Raw genomic sequence first — 21,321 nt, forward strand, 5'->3', positions numbered from 1 at the left:
AATCAGAGACGCTACTTCACTAGATAAGGTGAAAAGCAACCAAGAAAAACCATGGAATCTACTCTACATGCACACGTACACCACATGCACATGCAATATATATATATATTTCCATTTTAAAGAAAGAATAAATGAAATAACTACAGATTTTGTTGTTCAGATCTCTTTTTTCCCATTGTTTCCTTACTACAAAAAGTTACTAACAGCCAGATGCAGTGGTACAAGCTTGTAATCATAGCACTCAGGAGCCAGAAGCAGGTGGACCTATATGCATGTGAGACCAGTCAAATTTACATGGTGAGTTCCAGGACAGCCATGACTATACAAGAAGATCTTGTCCAAAAAAAAAAAAAAAAAGACAATTACATAAAAACAATTATCAGGAAAAGACACTAAACAAACAAATAAAATAGATCAAAGTGTACCCAGACCACAAATAAATAAATAAATAAGCCAAAGTAAGCAGTTCACGTCTCTAGTCCCTCAAGATGCAGGAAGAGTTTAATTAAGAAAGAGCAAAGCTTGATCCACAGAATTAGGTCAGTAGATCATCATACTCTTCCTGTTTAAAGTTAACCAGCAGATGGGCACTTTCATGGGTGAGAATTTTAAATGTAGAGTGGGATCTCTTTGCCTACTATGTTTTGTCTAAAACAAGCCATGGTGTCCATTTCATTTGATACAGAATTTTATTTACTTGAAAATAAAAATAAAGTTTTTGAAAAAGATGGCTTAAGGCCAGAGACGGATGAGAGGAAAGAGTTGAGCAACGCTCCACTTTTTAATATTTATCTTTAGTTCTGATATAACCTCCCAATGTTTATTATCAGTTTCCTATTTTCAACCTTCTTTTAACTTAGATTTAGTATCTGAAACTCTTATTAGTTAATCAATAAATTATCATTTTCCTTACTTTTCCTTAGATGTTTTAAATCTTCTTGTTTTTTCCATTGAAAAATATTTTATATAGTACATTTAGATCATGCTTTTCCCCTCCCCCAATGCCTCCCAGATTGTCCCCAACTCTCCATCTACCCAATTCCAAGCCTTTTTTTCTCTTTAAAAACAAGCTAACAAAGAAAAAGCTAGAAACAAATGTCAAACATAGACACACACAAAAAAAATACACAAACAAAAGACACATAAGAGATTTTTTACCTCCCCCACCCCCAAAAAAGCAACTTGAGACAAAATATCAACAAAAAATATCATTGAGTTCATTTTGTTCTGGCCCTGTACTCCCCATGGGGCCAACCCTAAAGTGTGGTAAATATCCTTTGCCCACAGGTATCAACTGCAGATACCTTCTTGGTTAAGGTGTGAACCCCTCCATTTTCCTCTGTCAGCATTGGGATCCCATTTGCCTGGAACACAAATGCAGCAGCCCTGTTGTGTGGGGAAGAGTTTCCCTCAAGTCATCCAACACCTCTGGCTCTTACAGTCTTTCCACTTCCTCTTCCGCATAGATCCCTGAAGAGACTGTTTGATGAAAACACCCTATTTAGATGCCAAAGTTTCTTGCTTTCTCCATATTGTCTATAGATGTTACGTCTCTGAGGAGAGAGCTAGTAGTAGTGTTACATCTCTGAAGGAAAACGTACCCTGACAGTCATAAGGCAAGGACTACCACAAAGTCATACCACACAGCAGACTTCACACAGAGACTGTGTCTCAGGGAGTTCCAAATCCAATGAAAGAATGGTTGGGGAAAAGCAAACAAACAAGCCAGTGGTTGGTTACTACTAGGACAGTTGTGCCGCTGTTCAACCAGCATATCTTTTAGGCAGGTCACCTTTGTAGGTTGCAGGGTTTGTGGCTGAGTTGATGGTTGTCTTCTTTTCCGGTAGCACGGAGTACCTTCTCGAACCATGGACTCTAGTCAGTAGGAGTGAAGCCTCCAGTTATGCACCAGCTCAACCTTCCCATCTTGATGAGATATGTGCACACTGTTTTCGACAGCAGAGCTTACCATCAGTTTGTGGAGAGAAACCTTAGCAACAGCCTGAGGTTCCTGGCAGTTTCCTTGGTGACCCTTTAGTGACTCAGCGAGATGGGGTCTGTCACTGGAGATGTTACTTAATGGTGAAAAGGCTCTACTCGGGGCTTCATCTCCCACATCATTAAATAGCTCCATTTATATTTTTTTATTTATGTATATACTTCAGGAAGCTGCAACAACTGTAGGTTCCCATAGGGCACCTCAAGCAGCTGAGTGTTAGTCGGCCCTCACATATCCCTTTCCTAGCTCTTCCCTCTTCCCCTCCCCACTTAACCCTTTCATTACTGTTTCCCCCACCTCTCCCTAACAATATATTCTATGTTCCCTTCCTTGGGAAATCCCTCCCCCACTAGTTCTTACTAGGTGCCTAACCTCTGTGGTTATATGAATTGCAGCAATGCATATCAAAGACTTAAAAGTTAACATTCACATACTAAAGAAAGCAAACAGTATTCATCTTCTGGGGTTTCGGCTAACTCACTCGGGATGATTTTTTTTCCCTAGCACCATCTATGGACCAGAAAATTAAATAATTCCATTTTTTACCAGGTGACAAATATTCAGTTGTGTAAATGTACCTAACATCAAGGCTTGTTTCCAGCTTCTGGTTATTATGAACAAGGCAGCAATGGGCATGGATGGGCAAGTGCTTCTGCAGTAAGATGTAGAATCCTTTGAGTATATACCCAGAGTGGTGGAGCAGAATCTTAGGTTGACCTGTTCCTGAGGAACCTCCACTCTGGTCTCTGTGAGTCCACAGAGGACTCACACATATGTGCCCCGGTCAGCAGTGGCCAAGTCTGCTTTCCCAGCATCCTCCTCATCCCCATGAACTGTCATTCATTTTACTGATCCTGCCCATTCTAACTGGGGTAAGATGAAATCTCTAAGGAGTTTTCATGTGCATTCTCCTAATGGCTAAGGGCGTTGAACATTTCCTTGAATGTTTCCCAACCATTTGTGTTTCATTGTTTGGAAAGTCTCTTCTTAGTCTGTACCCCACTTTTAAACTGTCATTTTTTTTTCTTGGTATCTGGTGTTTTTTAGTCCTTCGTAGCTTTTAAACACTAACCTTCTGTTAGAAGAGTAACATCTAACAGAGGTAAAAAAAACTTTTCCGGTTACGTAGCCTGTAGTTGGTAAAGAACTTTTCCAATTCTGAAGCCTGTCACTTTGCCTAATGATGGTGCCGTTCCAAACCCTTTGTGTCTCGTGAGGTCCCATTAACGGTTTTCTCAGTGCCTATGCTCTCAGAAACCTGTTCAGGACATCTTTTCCTGTGCCAATGAGCTCAAGCCTGTTCCCCACTTTCCTTCTGTCAGATTCAGGGTACCACTCTGATCCTTGATCCACTTGGAGCTGTGTGCAGGGCGACGAATGGGATCCGTTTACATTCTGCACGGCACCCCTGTCTGAGCAGTACCATTTGTTGAAGATGCTTTTATTTCTCCAATTTTGGCTTCTTTGTATAAAAAAAAAAAAAAGGAGTCCACAGGTATAGAGACTTATATCTGGTTCTTCAAGTCGATTTATCAGTGGGTCTGTTTCTATGCCAACACCATGCTGTTCTGATTACCAAAGCGCTGTAGTCCAGCTTGAAATCAAGGATGGTGACACCTCCATTTGTTCTTTTACTACTCAGGGGTGCTTTAGCTCTCCTGGGGGGTTGCATTTCTATATGAATCTGAAAACTGTCCTTTCAATTTCTGTGATGAGTTGTATTGGAATTTTGATGAGGATTGTATTGAATCTATAGATTGCTTCTAGTAGGATGAACATGGTCAACATACTCCAGCAATCTGAGCATGGGAGAGCCTTTCTTCTTTTGGTGTTGTCTTAATATTCTTATTGTACAGACATTTCACTTACATGGTTAGAGTTACCCCAGTGGAATGCTGTAAGTGAGGCTTGATGGGCTATCCTAGTAAGAATATGGAAGACTTTGCTGCTGATGGTAATATGAACTGTGTAGACCTGGCCCAAAAAGATTTTAGTATGTGGCATAGAGACTATTTTTGTGGTATTTTGGTGAAGAATGTGGCTGCTTTTTGCCCTTGTCTGAAGAGTCTACCTGGGGCTAAGGAAAAGAGATTTATATCAATTGCATTAACAAAGGAAGTCTCAGAAAAGCCTGGGAGAGACTTTGTTCTCTGGTTAAGTCTCATGAAGAGCATTTTGAACCAGAGTAAGAAGCTTAGAAAGAAAAAATACAAAATATATGGTATCACAGGGCACCTGGACCTTCCAAATCACCTTCCGGGTGACATAGTAAGCTTGTTTCCATCTCTTAGTACCTACCAAGTCACCTAAGGAAGACACACCCAATCTATACACCAACCACACCTGACTTCATCTCCTCAAAAAGTAAGCCCCTCCCTTCCTGCCACATCTGGAACATGCTGACCAGGTACCCAGCCCATGACTTTCTTCTTGCATGTCAATAAACATTATGAAATTCACACTTTTCTTTTATATAAAATAAAGGTCAGCCAACTTGGACAAGATGATGTGCATCTAAAGTTGCAACTACTTAGGAGGATGAGGCAGAAAGAAGCTCAGTTTCCTCCATAAGTGAAGCTTAAATGTTAATAAATAAGAAGTGGTAGTCACTTACTTGGCCTAATATAAAGTTAGAAAAGGTGCTTTCACGGATAAGGGTGTGGCTACCACATTCACAAAGGTTCGAGAAATGGACACTGGGGTTCCCTTTGAGGATGGAGGCTATCTAAAAATAGCAATCAAACTTTTCCTGTGTGTTCTTGTTATCTAGTGCTAGCAATTACTCAGCAGTGTCCTCACAGGCTTTTCCAGGGCCTTGACACCCATGTAGAAATAGTGCAGAAATGCCCCTTCTACTCTGGATGATACTCAGGTATGCATTATCACTGTCTCTCAGGTGTGCAATATTCAGTCTCCCAGGTGTTCAGTATTCACTGTCTCCCAGGTGTGTATTATTCACTGTCTCCCAGGTGTGCATTATTCACTCTCTCCCAGGTATGTATTATCACTGTCTCCCAGGTGTGTATTATCACTGTCTCCCAGGTGTGTATTATCACTGTCTCCCAGATGTGTATTATCACTGTCTCCCAGGTGTGTATTATCACTGTCTCCCAGGTGTGCATTATTCACTCTCTCCCAGGTGTGTATTATTCACTGTCTCCCAGGTGTGTATTATTCACTGTCTCCCAGGTGTGTATTATCACTGTCTCCCAGGTGTGCATTATTCACTCTCTCCCAGGTGTGCATTATTCATTGTCTCTCGGGTGTGTATGACTCACTGTCTCCCAGCAGTTCCAGAGACACAGAACATTCCCCCTTGGTTGACAGCTGCCTTTCATTCCCCAGGTAGCTCCCTTTACCTGTGGGTATGTTGTGAATCCTTCTCTCAACTGAATTGTTTGATGGGTGTGGAAGCCAGAGGGAGGGTAACTGAGGATAAAGTCTAGGGCCTCATGCATGTTAAGCAAGTGCTCAACCACTAAGCTAAATCCCCAGTCCTTGTTTATTCATTTATTCTGTGGAGAAAACCCTGGCCTTGAAGTCACCGTTAGGCCAAACTGGTCTTGAGCTTATAATCTGCTGCCTCTGCCCCCTGAGTGGAAAGGGTTACAAATGAGCACCACCAAACTCATCTTCCTATCAAATTTTTATTTGGGGCTCACCTCAAGTAGAAGGCAAACTTCTAGAAATACATCTAATAAATTACTCTTATAGACATATATAAATTAGACATACCCAATTTATTAATTCAACATTGTTTATAATAGCAAATGACTGAAAATAATATGTCCAAAGAAGATTTCATTAAATGTTAAATACATTACAATCACAGGGAAATACCCTGAGCTACTTTATAACTTATATAAAATTATTTGAGCATATTAATAAAAAGACAATATTCATAACAGTTAAAAAGTGTATTAACACTTGTTTAAAACTTTTGTGTGTGTGTGTGTGTGTGTGTGTGTGTGTGTGTGTGTGTACAGGTACCTACAATATTTCTGAAGCAGATTCTAAACATACACCCTTGAATGTCCCTAAGGAGAGAATCCAACAGCTAGGAAGGAAGTCTTTCCACTGTACACCTTTTGAGTTGGTTTGATTTTTCTTTGCCGTGGTTTTCCATGTCATGTGCTGAGCCCAAGGCCTTGCATACACCAGACACACACTCACACTGCTGTGAGCTGCATCCTCCCCACACCCTGCCTTTTGCCATTCTTGAATATCTTTTAGTTTTTGTACTTTGACAGATAAATTGGTTCAGATGTTGAAATTAATAATAAAATTACAAATGACTACGTGGTAGGGATATCTCATTTTCCATTGAGCATCTCTGTTGGCTTGCCTGGTCTCTAGTCCAGGTCAGCTTCTCTTGTATTCTCATTATATACCTGGACCCTTGCAAGTCTGAAGCTCACACGTGCAAGGAAATATTACTTCCTTCAGAGAGGACAGCACAGCCTTTGCTATGCTTACCCACAAGGGTCCCATAGCCTTGCCCACAGGACCTATTAGCATCTTCTCTAAAATACTAGGAAACCCAAGAGCCGCCTTTCCTTCCAAGAGGACACATTTAAGGCAATAAATGTGTGAGCCACACATAACTCTCTGTCTCTCTCCCTCCGACACCCCCCATACACACACACACACACACACACACACACACACACACACACAGAAACTCCATTTTTGTATAAGACATCACGGCAACAGTCTTCTAAAGGACAGGCCTGTCCATCACGCTCGGTGTTGGTCTGACCGTCTAGACCTGCTTGCTGTTGGAGAAGTCACTCCATGGAGAAAAGGCCACTATTCAGGGGGGGCATCTTGGGGAGCAGCTTCGTTCATCATGTCCTTGTACTGCCGTTTGAAAAAGCCAAGCTATCGGGGCAAAGACACAGGGTGAGGCCACAGAATCCATGGATGCAGGTCAAGATCAGAAAAAAAACAAAAAGAAAGAGGGAGTGGGGGAGGCGGAGACAGACAGACAGACAGACAGACAAGATGACCAAGCATATGTCATAATGGACAAAGATTGATGGGGCAGAAGATAAAAAGGACCAGGGGAGATCAGGCAGAGAGAGAAACAGCATCAATGCTGGGGCTATGAAAAAACTATAAAAATAGAAGAAGCTTCATTCTTTATATGGTGATCACTGTAAACCAGGGGCCATCTTAGTTGCTCTACATGTATTGAGCTAATCTTCTTTGTAAAATGGGTGTTTGTGGTATTGTTTTACAACTGAAGAAACTCGGGCACTGAGTAAGTCATGACCCAAAGCTGCCTGGTTAGCAACAATACTGAGTCAACCCCAATGATGGAGCTGCTGAGGAGTTGGGGAGAGAAGACAGAGATAATCAAGAAGCACCTTGTACAGGCCAGCAGTGATGAGAGCCAAGAGCACCAGGCCTCCAATGGAGCTGCCCACAATGAGTGGTACAGGGTTGTGAACTTTATATGGCTCCACTTTGGTCTCTGTCTAGGGAAGAAAGAGAAGAACGGTACAGCAGAAGAGATACTCTTCAAACTTCTGGAAAGTTCCCTGAGCTCAAGGGTTAACCACTTCCAGCAATCCACACCACCAACCACAGGCCTCACTTCTTTCCCACTTGCTTCTCTTGCCAACCCAGAGAGGAGATCCAGCACCCCAGCTTCCTCCTCCCTCCAACAGCTCCCCCCTCCCCCCACTCCTGAGATGTGTACCTGAGCCTTCACAAAGGTCTCCTGCCCTGGAAGTAGGGCAAATGCAGAGTCGTTAAAGAGGATCTCAGCGGTGCTCACAAGCAGGAGGTGGTCGTGAGAAGTCTGTCGGGGAGAACAGAGTGGGAGCCAGGCCTGGCCACTGGACTATTATGGCTATACCCAGAGAGTCTCAAAATACAACATACCTTGATGTACCAGTCAAATGATAGTTTGCCCTTGAGGGTGACATTGAATATTTCCTGAGTGTTGAAGGATGGGAGGTCACACTGGATTCTCTTACAGACTGCAACAGAGCAGTTCTGGAAGAGGAAGGCCAAAGAAACATATGACTAAGACTGAGGAAGACCATGATGACTGTGTGTATGACCTTGAGGCTGGGGCCCACCATGTTCTTACCAGCACTGGGGTCCTTTCAAGCTCATCCTGGAACTTGGAGCGAGAAGGGAATTTCTGCTCGGTGTGACAGGCACTTGAGAGGTTCTGAGGAAAGACAGACAAGAGAAGAGAGACAAGAGTACTAGACTCTGGTCATGCCCAGCAGGGTAACAGCCTTGGCCAAAGAGAGAGTCAGAAGAGATGAGAAATAATTCTTAGGAAAACCGGAACTTTGAGACCAAGCTGGACTCACCTGGGAGAAGGTGACGTGGGGCTGATCCCATATGGTCACCTTGTTGAGCTGGACAGGAATCCAGAAGACCACACTGACAGGGAGGCTCCTCTGGCCCAGGTTGTTGAACTACATCAGAAAGGAGGGAGTGAGGGCTCTAGCCTTATGGTCTGGCTAGCTCTTGGAATTGGCTCCTCATTTTCTACAGCCCAGGACCACTGAAAAAGGCCTAAGCATCCTGCTCTTCAGAGAGATGGGAACATGTAAACAAATGTCAACCATACTCTTCAACCAAACTAGCTCATCCTAAGTTCTAGGTCTGCCACAGGCCAGGTATGAGACTTTAGACATAGTTCATGAGTCTCTCTGACCCTCAGTTTCTTTATCTATCAACAAGGGACAGCAAGAATGTTCAGGGGCCTGATAGACTGAGAGAGAAAGAGAGAGTATGCATCTGATACATCTGTGTGTTTGTGTATTTGAAGGGGAGTGCACGTATATAGTATGAGTGCATGTGTGTGCATGTATGGGTGTGAGTGTGTGTGTGGGCATTCATGGGGAGGGGATGTAGAGCAAACTTGAAACTGCGCCTGACACACGAGAAACTCAGCATTCGTGCTTCCTGCGATTGCTTTCTGTTTTCTCTTTACATCAAATTCCATTCTCAGCATCCTTGCAGGACCCAGGCTTGCCATGCTCCTCACCTGGTACTGATGCTGTATGACCTTACTGGTCATCTCTGAAGCTGTGAAGTTGAGATATTTGATAGAACTCTCATCACTAAAAGAAAAAGGAGGGGACAATAGGTGATGTATGATGAAGGTGTCCTGAGAAGGGATTAATATATAATATAGAGATTAGGAAGGTGGTAATGCATCCCTCGAATGCAATGTCTATCAAACACTGAGCATGTGCACACACAAACACACACACACACACACACACACACACACACACACACACACACACACCATTCCACCACACAGGCACATGTCCATACACACAACACACAGCAGCGTAGGAACACGAAGACAAAGCTGGTGGTGCCCAGCCTGAAGGGGGCTATCGGGGTGGAGCAGCACCTGGTGACAACCATGTAGACGGCATACTTCACAAACAGCTCCAACTGAAACTCAGTTTTGTGGGTCCTGGACATGTTGTTCTCACTGAAAGGAAAGTAGTTCTTATCCACCTCTAAGAACTGAGAAACGGTCCTCCCATCTCCCCTCCCTCACCTTCTTCATTCTTCGGTCTCCAGGTCTACTATCCTTAACCCCACACAGCTCTCTACCTCATAGGGGTCAGAAAACAGCTTATAGGAGTTGCTTTGCTCTTTCCATCATGTGGGTCCCAGCGATTGAACCTGGGCCATCAGGCTTGGCAGCCTTACCTGCGGAGCCAACTCAGCAATTTCTATCTATGCTTATTACTGTTATAGGTGACGGATGGATTCATACACACCACAGCACGTATGTTATAGGGTAGAGGACAACTTTGTCGTCAGCTCTCCTTTCACCTTTACGTGGGGTCCCAGGGCAGGAATGCAAAGTGTCAGTCTTCACCCACTGAGCATCTCACAGGCCCATCCACACTGTTCTGAAGCCCAGATGCCTCCAAGCTCCAGGCCTTTCCAGATGGATGCTTCCTTCTGTCTTTATCCCTTTGCTTGACTTACTCACACTGTCAGTACTTCAGGAGTCTTCTCTCAACACTGAGCATTCCGACCACTACCACCACTCAACCCTTTTTTTCATACCATTACCAGTTTCCTTGCCTGTCTCCACTGCTGTCTCCTTCCTTACCACTGCCCCCAGAACTTAACATGGTGCCTAGCACATAGGTGTGTGCTCAATCAGTGCTTGTAGAACCAGCCAGTCATCAAAACAGAGAAGCAGTAGAGAGAAGAAAAGGATTCATCTGGATGAGGGGCTGGGCCTCAGACGGAGGGTGACTGTCATATGTGGGAACAGGTTACCTGGTCACAATGGCCTTGAGGAGCAGTTTGTTCCCAAGGGAGGCATCAGAGTCCACATCAAACGTGACATTAAACGTGAGCTGGCATCAGAGAATGGAGATGATGAGTAAAAATGGTAAGGAATAAACAGCACAATTGTTCAACAGCCACTGAATGAGAGAAATCAGACATGATCTACCCACACAAAAGAATATTGTTCAGAAATTTTAAAAGAAATAAAAAAAAGGAAAGAAAGGATCACAGGTAAGTGGTCCTTAAAAACATAGCAGCTGATGAAAGAAGCCAACCACACAGAGCCATGTGCTGGATGTGTCTGTGGATGGGGGATGCAGGAGAGGTGAGTCCATGCAGCCCCCAGAAGCTATTAGCAAGCTCTGAGAATACCTACAAGCCACTAGATTGCACACAGTGGGTGAGTTCATGGGATGCTTTTACATCTCAGTAAAGCTGGTTTATGGGTGAGAGAGAAGAAGTGATGAGAGAAAGGCAAGAACTGCATGTGAAGACAGCAGACAGAGGACAGCAGGGGATGGAGCTCTGACCTCGGAATTGGCAGGAAAGATGGGCTGGTTTATGTCCCAGGTGGTACTCTTCAGAACCCCATGCCCTTCAGAAGGGCTGGACTCAGGTATCACACGCCAAGGCTTCTTGGTGAGTTTATTCTGGAACCAAAGCAGACAAATGTAGTACTGTCAACTGCCAGCCATGGGGGTTGAGGAAAGCAGAGTCAAGAGACTGAAGAGGATTTGGCTACCTGGCTCGCTGACACCTTCCGGTATGACAAGCCAGATGGGTAGTAGATGGTAACCTTGGTCCCGTAGGAATCCTCGCCATCATTTCTCAGAGTCACACTCACATTAAAGTCCCGGGAGTCTCCCACCACCAAAGTGTCCAAGCTGTGAGAATAGCAAGACAGGCCATGAGACATCAAGGGCTTCCCTGAACCAAGTCTGTTTGGATGGAGAGAAGCTGCAAGCAGTTGGAGAGATAGGACTGTGAGCAGAGCAGACACTGGGAGCCTTGTGTGCCACAAATATCTCTGAAGGTTTGAGAGAATCAATAACAAAAGAAACTCACCCCATGGAACTCACGGTGATGCCGAGATCATCTTGGCAAATGCTGTCACTGCCACAGTTCTTCTCAAAGGGAAACTAGGAACGGAGCATGATCAAAGGGGGATAAAGGGAATGATTAAAGGAACAATAAAATAAAATGTCTAAATGAAATGGCATCAAATAGCCGTGTTTTAGCAAGTACTCTCTGTTCTATTCTCTACACTTGCAAAGACCCCCGACTGCACTACTCACCATAGCTGTGAAGAACCTCTGAGCATCCTCAGCCAGAACGGGCCGGAGGTCCCTAGAGGACTGCAGGGGCTCCCCAACCAGTGTATAATTAAGGCGCAGGATGATGGGACTCACTGAGTCGTCCACACAGTCCTAAGAGATAGTAGAGATAGAAGGATCTGCCTTCTTCAGTTTCCTAAGACCACCCCACCCTCAGCCAGGAGATCTGCCATTTGCTGTCTCACCGGTAAAATTAGCTTCAGGGTTTCACATTTCTGCATCAATCCAAAGGCCTGGATGCGCCTGCGAGTGTTGTTCTTTGTCTGGTCAAATATGGCACGGATACGTGAGCGGCCGGGATCTAAAGCCAGGTCATAAGTGACAGTGCTCTGGATATCTTGTGAAAGGAGAGGGCACCGTGATTAGGAACCAGGAGACAAATGTCTGTGGCGACAACTCTGCTCCAAGATTCGGGGTTATCTGCATATCACCTGACCCCTCTGCATCTTAATCCATTACTTTCAAAGTAAGAATAAGAACAATTATTCTTTATAAGTAATTTATTTATATCTCAAGGAGGAAGAATGGGAAGAAGAAGAGGAAAAAAGAAGAGGAAGAGAAGAAGGGGAGGAGAAAGGGGAAGAGAACGGGGAAGAAGAGGAAAGAGAAAGAGAGGAGGAAAAGGAAGAGAAGGAGATGGAGGAGGAGAAGGAAGAAGAGGAGGAGGAAAAAGAGGAGGAGGAAGAAGAAGAAGAGGAGGAGGAGGAGGAGGGAGAGGAGGAGAAGGAAGAAGAGGAAGAGATGGAAGAGGAGACAGAAGAAGAGGAGGAGGAAGAGGAGGAGGAGAAAGAAATCAGGTATTGCCCACTAAGTAAGTCCTTCAAAAGTTGTGGCTATTCTGTAAGATGTTAAAATTTTGATTTTGTTTTTGTTTCTATCAGAGTTAGTTATTGTTGTTTTGTCCTTTACCATTGTCATTGCCACTTTGGCTACTAATCTGGACATTCACAGCTTGGGAATAATGACCCAAGAGGGGTTTCTCTGTAGATTTCATGAAACCTTCTCCCTACTGCTCTCATCTCCAAAACAGACTGACTCTTCTGAATGTAAGAATGAAGCTGGAAAACTATCTTTTCTCCTCTTCTTGTTTCTCTCTAGGTCAGCCGCTGCTATTCTCTCACAAAAGCATCTTGTTGCTCTTTAAGAACATGGACAGGAGGCTGGAGAGGTGGCTCAGTGGTTAAGAGCACTGACTGCTCTTCCAGAGGTCCTGAGTTCAATTCCCAGCAACCACATGGTGGCTCACAACCATCTGTAATCGAATCTGATCCCTCTTCTGGTGCGTCTGAAGACAGCGACAATGTACTCGTGTATAATAAATAAATAAAGATTTTTTAAAAAGAACATGGACAGGGAAAGAAGGCAGATCATTAGCAACAGAAAATGCATTTAACTTGATCAATCCAACCTCCCAAATCAGTTCTCCCTCATTTGGAAATGAACCTGCTTGAAAATTGATGAAACAGGAAAATAACATGTTAAGCGAGCTAATGCAGGCTCAATAATAAACACCAAGTGTTCTCTCCTATGTGGACCCTAGCTCCTACTTTCTAATGGGATCCCACTTCTGACAGAAGTATGTATAGAAGAGGTGGGGCTAAAAAGATCAAGAAGTCCAGGCCATCTTCCTGAATTATATAACTAAGGTCAGCCATGAGACGTGGCCTTGAAAAAATAATTTTATTGTTGTTGTTGTTGTTGTATTTTATTATTATTATTATTATTATTATTATTATTATTATTATTATTATTATTATGTTAAGTAAAAACAGAGTTTTAGGTAAAGTCATAAAGTGTAACATAATCTATGTAAATTTTAAACATGCACAATAGCACTAGACATTGTGGGTAACTAGACAGATGCTTCCAGATGTAATAAAAATACAAAAACATGGACAGATATTCTTACATTTTAAAAAAGAGGATAAAAGAAGGAAGAAAGGACTGAAAGGGAGAGGGAGAGGAAGAGAGAGAAAAGGAGAAAGGAAAAGGGGGAGAGGGAGAAAGAGCCTACTTCCGACAGGGGGCGGGAGTGGTCTTGATTCTCTTTCTCTGGACAACGGACACAACGCAAAAGGACCAAGTCTCTGGTCACTTTTTTGGTAGAGTTTGGGGGGCTGTCCCACTCACTCTAGCCAGACTTTAAAACGCTGTCACTGCCAGTCAGAACTTTCTTCTGCTCGAAGACTGGGCAGACCAAGATAAGAACATTGTCCTGTAGACCGGGTTTCCCCCGGCACCTCTCACCTTGCAGCCGATCTTTGGTGTTCTTGCGGACACGGAGGCAGACTCTGACCTCCCCAGCATCCTTGTTTTTGGATACTTGTTCTTGACATGCAAACACACTCCTTGCTAGATTTTTGGGGTTGAATTCCATGTTTGCCTCCAGTCTCAGCACGGGCTGGGCTCTAGAGGGGCATCAGAGGGCCGTCAGGAATGAGCAGAGACGTTCCAGTGGGGGAAGGGCTGGTGCAATGGGAGGGCTTCTCACCTGAGCAGCAGAAGATGCCCCTGCGCCCCCACAGCCAGGTCAACCAAGCCATCCATTGTAAGATCTTTGCCCCCACTTAGAGACTGCCCGAAGTACTGGAGCCCGGGGGAGAAGCGGGCGCCAGTGATCCGCTGAGAGAGGGAAGAAGAGAGAAGATAGAGTTAGCCAAGGCACAGACTCTCTTTTATTGCCCATACTTTTTAAAGAATTCGGGTGACTTAAAACGTATCTTTTGCAGATAGCGATTACAGTCTCAAAATCCCATCCTCAGGATCTCTAACCAGCATCGTGTATGTAGGAGTTTGGTTTGGGGAAACCTGTAAACTCTGTATATTATTTTAAATATGCAAATAATTCCAGTGTACAATCCAGATTAAGGACTACAATTCTAAGTATAAGGAAAAATATTTTGATATAACTTGAAGTGATTGATCAATAATAAAATATTCTGATTTTTATTTTAGAAACCAAAAGGCTTCTGGAATAGAAAAGAGCAACCCTACAGTTCCTACTGTGTAGTTTACAATATTTAAGCTTTAAAGAAAAAAAACACTATTTGTTGCCTTTTTAAAAAAATTTTTAAAAAAGGATAGATACTGTTTGACTCATCTGTTCTTCATGTACAGAGACAGAAAAATGCAAACACTGAGTATTGATCTAACCCAAATTATCTCTTTTGTTACATTTATCTTCCTTGAGGGAGGGGGGCTTGCACACCACCAGGCTATTGTGGAGGCCAGAGGACTTCAGAAGTCAGTTCTCCACCACATGGGTCCTGGGAAGGGATCTCAGGTCACGGGGGTGTGTGTGAGAGGACAGTCTGAAGAAGTCACTTCTCTCCCACCATCATGAGGGTTCTGAAGGTGCAGACTCCAGGTGGCAGACTCAGTGGGAAAGCTTTTTCCTGTTGAGCCACCTTGTCAGCTCAGTATTTGATATCTAAATTTACCATGCTTGCTCATACCTAAAAATCCATTACTTGAGATCTATATGTCAGCACACACACACACACACACACACACACACACACACACACACACACATCTTTAAAAACAAAATGGTGGTTGGCAGTGATGATGCATGCCTTTAATCCCAGAGGCCAGCCTGGCCTACCAAGTGAGTACCAGGACAGCAAGGGCTGTTAGACAGAGAAACCCTGTCTTGAAAAGCGAATGAATGAATAAATAAATAAATAGGAAGAGGAAAAAAAGGTCTGTGTTTGTTGCCTATGGTCTAGCTGGGCAAATACTATAACAATGAGCCACACCCTTGGGACTTCCAGTATTGTTTTGGTGGGAGGATATTTGCTTTGAAATTACCTGTAATATAGCAAGTTAGGATTCCTGGCTTATTAGCTGTTCCCATTATGTGTCAACCTTAGTTTCAATCATATGAAAAAATATATAAACAACAATAAAAGCAAAATTGTGAGTGCACACACACATGTGCACATATAAAGTACCCTCTCCTTCCGTCTTCACCAGGCATGTAGCTTCCAAGAGGCTCCCTGGCTCACTCGCACACTAGCGGCGCTTAGTGGATTCAGTAGGGTTTGGGGCCGGGAACACACAAAGCTGGAGAGTGTCTCAGAGAAGAAAAGCACTGGCTGCTCTTCCAGCGGTCCTACAGCTCAAGATCGCCTGTAACTCCAATTTCAATCTCCTCTTCTGGCCTCCTCAGGCATTAGGCACAGCAGTGCGCAGACAAATGTGCAAACAAAACACCCATGTGCAGAAGATGAAGAGAAAGAGCATATGAAGTTGGAAGGAGAAAGCGGTATGAAAAAAATATAACAGGACCTTCAAACCCATACACACACACACACACACACACACACACACACACACACCTATAGTGGAACACAATTCACCCTTACTAAAAAGGGAAATTTGTCATTTGTGCCAATAGGAATGAACCTACAAGGTATTACTCTTCATAAAATAAGCCAGGCACAAAAGTCCAAATCACCCCACTACATGGAGCTAAGATCATCAAATCATACAAGCAAAGCCAAGTATGGCAGAGGAGACTCAGGGAGGAGGCAAAATGGAGGATCAGCAACCAGTGACGAGAAAGAGCAAGAGCAGGTCACCTGTGAGATGGTCCATTTCAAGTCTAATAAAAATCAAATATTTAAGTATTTTTAAGTACATTCTATAAAGAAATACAAGATTAGACCCAGAGACAAGGAGACCCCCGGTCTCACCTTGCTCAGAGACAACACAGCATGGGTGAGTGAGGCAGGCCTAGCTGCAAGGACCCACAGGCAGGGAACCCATGCAGCAGTGACAGTCACCAAGGAGGCACCAATTCTGGGGCCAGATTCAGGATTCAGGGTTACTTAATTCCAAGACCCAACACAATTGTATGGATGCAACACCTGTCAATTAAAAGGCCTATGGGCTATGTTCAGTGACACCTGATGAACCCACCCGGCTCTAAACCCACGGTCACAGAGATGGCCCTGGTTGACCTGGTTGACTGCAGTGAGACTCAAAGCAAAGCAAAACCACATGAGTGTGGCTTGTATGTGGGAATGAGGGCCAGCAGGAGACAAGGGCAGATGGGGTGAGGAAATTCAGAATATATTGTATGTACATATGAAAATATCAAAGAAGAGGCTTAATTTAAGGGCTGGGAAGGTGGCTCAGCACTTCAGAGCACTTGCTGCTCTTGCAGAGGACCTGGGTTTGATTCCTGGCACCTACATCAAACTCCAACCCCAGGGGATCCACTGCCCTCTGACATCTGTGGACATCAGCAGGTAGGTGGCGCACAGAAACTCAGGCAGGCAATACATGCATACAATAAATAAAAATAATAAATCTTTAAAATAAAATTTAATTTTAAAAATGTCCAAAATATGAAGAAAAGGGCTGGGTGTAGTGGTGCACACCTTTAATCCCAGCACTTTGGAGGTAGAAGCAGGTGAGTCTATATGAGTTTGAGGCCACCCTGGTCTGCATAGTACATTCCAGGCCAGCCAAGGCTAGATGGTGGGACCTTGTCTCCAAAAGGGGTCAGGGAAATAAGGTGAAGAAGTAATTGAAAAGAACATCCTTTCATTGGTCTCTGACCTCCACATCACCCACATGTGTGCGTGGACATACACACTCCTGTTCACATACACACACACACACACACACACACACACACAATGCACATGTGAAAACAGTACATACAGATTTTTAAGGTAGCAACAGCAGAATTTTAAGCTAAATCCAGATGTCTCATAAGTCCTTCAAAGTGTCCAACTGTATGGGTTTCCTGAGACATAGGATTTTCCAGTCCTAAAATTGGGGCAGATCTGGAGGGGGGGGCCAGAACTCCTAGGCACTCAGCAAGCACCGGGATTCTAGAGGGAGGAACAGCACAAGCAACAGCTGTTCCCAGACATCTCTCCATCTGGTCTAACTGCTGTTCTGCCCAGTACCCAGCAGTTACCATCCTCGTCCCTGCAGCTCCTCATCCACAGCCCCAGGCCTCAGCTGTAAAGCTGAGTGTGGGGAGCCGGAAGCACTGCCTACCATCACAGAGGATTCATCTGGACTGGGGATGCTCTGAGGCATTGTGAAAGGCCTGTTACTGTTATGAAGGAAAACTGATCCAGCAGTTAAAGCGGAGGCTCTCCATGATACACAAGTCGGGGCCATGCCAGGTCAGTGATGGCGTCTCACCTGGCTGTGAGTGGTGCTGATGCTGGCTACTGATGCTCCATGGAAAATGTAGACCGCACCCTGATTCTCCTGCTCTCCTGGGGCCCCGATGGCCACATCTGTCAGCTTGTCCCCATTCACATCTCCCAGCACTGTCAGTGCTGCCCCAAAGCGGCCCCAGGGATGGCCCTGATCACCTCGGAGAATAGCTTCACACTGCCACCGTGCTCTCTGCTAAACAGAAAGAGTGACAGAGCGAAAACCCTGGCAACCCTCCCCCTCACACCCATCCCCCCTAGGCCATTACTCACCCCCTTAGGCAAGGGACACACTGACACTTGGCCTCCTTGGGTCTTCTCATAGTAATGAGGGGCCCCAATGAGGATCAAGTCGGTATTGCCATCAACATCCATGTCCACAGAACAGAGGGAGGCCCCAAAATAAGAGCCGATCTGAAAGAGACAGGGCAAAGATCACAAGCCTACCTCTTTCCACCTAAGAAGAGTCCGGGAGCTTCCTGTCTATGAAAACATCCATAGCCAGATATGGTAGTGTATACCATCACTTAGAAGGCAGAGGCAGGAGGACCAGGAGTTCAAGGCCTACATAGGGATATATCTTAGGACTTGTCTGAAAGGAAGAGAAAGGAATATGAACATGACTACTGGGGGAAATCATTAAAAAATAGGATTTTCTACATGATTTGTGGTGGTTTGAACAAGAATGAGCCCAATAGGCTCATATATTTGAGTGTTTAGTCACTGGAGTTCTTTGATAAAATCAGGATTAGAAGGTGTGGTCTTGTTGGAGAAAGTGTTGTCACTGGAGATGGGTTTTGAAGTTTCTACTCATTCCCTTGAGACAGAGTTTCTCTGTGTAAACAGCCCTGGATACCCTGGAACTTGCTTTATAGACCAGACTAGCCTCAAACTCACAGAAATCTGCCTGCCTCTGCCTCCTGGGATTACAGGCATGTGCCACCACGACCTGGCAAGTTTTGAGGCTTTCAAAAGCCCACTCCTGGCCCAGTCTCTGTCTCTCTGTCTGTCTCTCTCCCTCTCTCCCTACCCCTCTCCTTCTCCCTCTCCCCCCCTTCTCCCCCCTCCAGCCTATGAATCAGGATGAAGCTCTCAGCTACTGCTCCAGTGACCTGTGTGCCACCATGCTTCCCCATAATGATAATGAACTAAACTTCTGAGACTGTAAGCCAGCCCCAATTAAATGCTTTCTGCTTTCTCTTATAAAAGTTCCCTGGGTCATGGTGTCTCTTCACAGCAACAGAAGGGTGACTAAGACATAACTCATGATACATTTTGAGAGAGAGCAAAGGAAGAAGAAAGAGGAAGAGGCAGAGGAGAGGAAGAGAGTATGTTAAGGGTGAAATGCCAGGCTCAGTGAATAACTACTTGTCCCATATCCGTGACGCTCTGGGTAGTTTAGTCCTTAATACTGAAAAGCTTTGCTACGCTGAAAGTTTTGTGTTGCCTACCAGTAAAAGATGTCATTTTCCTTATGCTCACTGTAAGCCCATAGCGTTCACCCATAGAACTGAGCCGTTTGCAGTCCACTATTCATTCATTCATTCATTCATTCATTCATTCATTCCACAAAGACTTGTTTGCTGAACACAAAACTGGGTAGCAGACAATGTGCCTTCAAGGACAGTCAGCATAACATCGTGGAGGAAAGAGTAAGGGACAGTTAAACAGGGATGTACTGCAGGCTAAGAGACATTCTGAAAAGTGAAAGTAGAGAGGAAGTCATGCTGTGACTCAGAACAATGGTCTTTTTCCCCCGTCTCCACAAGCATATGTGTGCACGAATGAGTGTACACATACACACACCCACAGGGTGGGGGTGGGGGGCTCACAGTTGTCCTCTTCCCCGGTGACAATCCTGGAAACCACTGCTGTGTTTTCTACTCCTGTGTCACAGTTGTCCTGTCTTAGGCTGCTATGAGGACGGCTTCCATAATACAGACTTTTTAGACCCCGTTTTTTAGACCCTGTTTTTTTTTTTTTTTTTTTTCACCTAGAATAATTCGCTGGAAGTCTCTCCATGGCGTTCGCATGCATTAGTAACTCAGTTCTACTACTGATGCGCATGCGCTCTGCTGCAAAGGCGCAGCACAGGCTGCCATTCCCTCCTCCAGCTGAGGGACTCTGGGTTGCCTCCAGTTGGGCATGGTTAGTGACAGATCAATGGCAAACATTTATACAAAGATTCCCATGTGAACATCTGTCTTTTTCTCCTCAGTGATGTTTGGCTCATACACTGGTGTATTGATGGAAAGTTAAATCTCATTAAAAATGAATGTGTCTTTAAAAATTATATTACTGGGCTGGAGAGATGGCTCAGTGGTTAAGAGCACCAACTGCTCTTCCAAAGGTCCTGAGTTCAACTCCCAGCAACCACATGGTGGCTAACAACCATCTGTAATGGGATCTGATGCCCTCTTCTGGTGTGTCTGAAAACAGCTACAGTGTGCTCACATAAAATAAAAAAATAAATCTTAAAAAAACAAATTATATTGACTACCTGAATGAGACCTATAGGTGTGGATTATTACCATAGCTTCAAAGCAAAGGAAGAAGAAAAGAAGCTACTCCAAGTCAATGATGACCACAAATGAGAAGGGTGTCACAGATTCCTGTCATACAAAATGGGCCACATGTCCTCCTGCCCCATTATCGTATCATGACAGAGAAGACAGTTCATCAAGAAAATCCTATGCAGCAGAACCTAGAGAGACCAGTGATTTGAATTGAGAGTGAAATCGGTAACTTTATAAAAGACTTCCAACAGAGAGAAAGCCCTGGCTCACTGCTCCATTCCACAGAGGGTCAAGGAGCATTGACTATTGGAATTGGGTGTAATAAACTCTCCTGTAGCACAGGTTGTCCATGAGCTCCTGAGCCTCTGAGTCTAAGGAGCTGGGATTACAGGCATGTGCCACCATGCCTGGCTTAAATATCAACTCTTAGTAAACTATCCTAAGCTTGAAAGGGAGAGAGTAGTTCCAAATTCATTTTATAAAGCTAGAATTACACTAATACTGAAGTCAGTCAAGTACACAGCAAGAAGAAAACACAGGCTGACACCCCTTGTGAACACAGCTGCAAAAAATTCTAAACAAAGTGTTAGCGGAGTGAATCCAACAGCACATTTGTAAAAGCTAGCCTGGGACTGGTGGCATAGATAAGAGGTAGTGGTGAATTTGCCTAGCATTCACAGAGCTGCCTAATATTGCAAAGGAGGGAAGAGAAAGAGAGTAAGAAAAGCAGGGAGGTAAAGAGGACGATAAGGGAAGGGAGGAAGAAGGGATGGTAGAGGGAAAATTATGTATTACCCATGACGCTGATGTATCACATCTCTAGACTAAATCAAACACTGTGTGATCACTTCAGGACACACAAGAAGGCCATTTTATAAAATTCAACATTTCTCTATGATTAAAAGAACTAGAAATAAGTTGAAAATTTAAACTGTCTCCTGTACAGTCCGAACGACACTGTTGCTCAACACAGCATGGGATGCCCCACG

General features: G+C 44.3%; 1 protein-coding gene across 1 annotated transcript in view; it reads right to left on the reverse strand.

Annotated features, from left to right (window-relative positions):
* Positions 1-5,798: 5,798 nt before the first annotated feature.
* The window catches only part of LOC308416662 (integrin alpha-M), a 37,651-nt gene continuing 22,128 nt past the window's right edge, over positions 5,799-21,321 (reverse strand). Inside the window, exons 13-30 of the mRNA XM_080911701.1 lie at positions 18,090-18,230; positions 17,800-18,012; positions 14,123-14,253; positions 13,879-14,039; positions 11,817-11,968; positions 11,593-11,724; positions 11,363-11,436; positions 11,040-11,181; positions 10,828-10,947; positions 10,286-10,365; positions 9,393-9,476; positions 9,015-9,090; positions 8,332-8,439; positions 8,100-8,183; positions 7,889-8,002; positions 7,704-7,805; positions 7,369-7,479; positions 5,799-6,880 (exon numbers count right to left, since the gene is read on the reverse strand). Of these exons, the coding sequence (XP_080767827.1) occupies positions 6,809-6,880; positions 7,369-7,479; positions 7,704-7,805; positions 7,889-8,002; positions 8,100-8,183; positions 8,332-8,439; positions 9,015-9,090; positions 9,393-9,476; positions 10,286-10,365; positions 10,828-10,947; positions 11,040-11,181; positions 11,363-11,436; positions 11,593-11,724; positions 11,817-11,968; positions 13,879-14,039; positions 14,123-14,253; positions 17,800-18,012; positions 18,090-18,230 (2,097 nt within the window). The 3' untranslated portion in view covers positions 5,799-6,808. The remainder of the gene's footprint in view (positions 6,881-7,368; positions 7,480-7,703; positions 7,806-7,888; positions 8,003-8,099; positions 8,184-8,331; positions 8,440-9,014; positions 9,091-9,392; positions 9,477-10,285; positions 10,366-10,827; positions 10,948-11,039; positions 11,182-11,362; positions 11,437-11,592; positions 11,725-11,816; positions 11,969-13,878; positions 14,040-14,122; positions 14,254-17,799; positions 18,013-18,089; positions 18,231-21,321) is intronic.

The sequence above is a fragment of the Micromys minutus genome, assembly GCF_963924665.1.
Source record: "Micromys minutus genome assembly, chromosome: 2".
Lineage (NCBI taxonomy): Eukaryota > Metazoa > Chordata > Mammalia > Rodentia > Muridae > Micromys > Micromys minutus.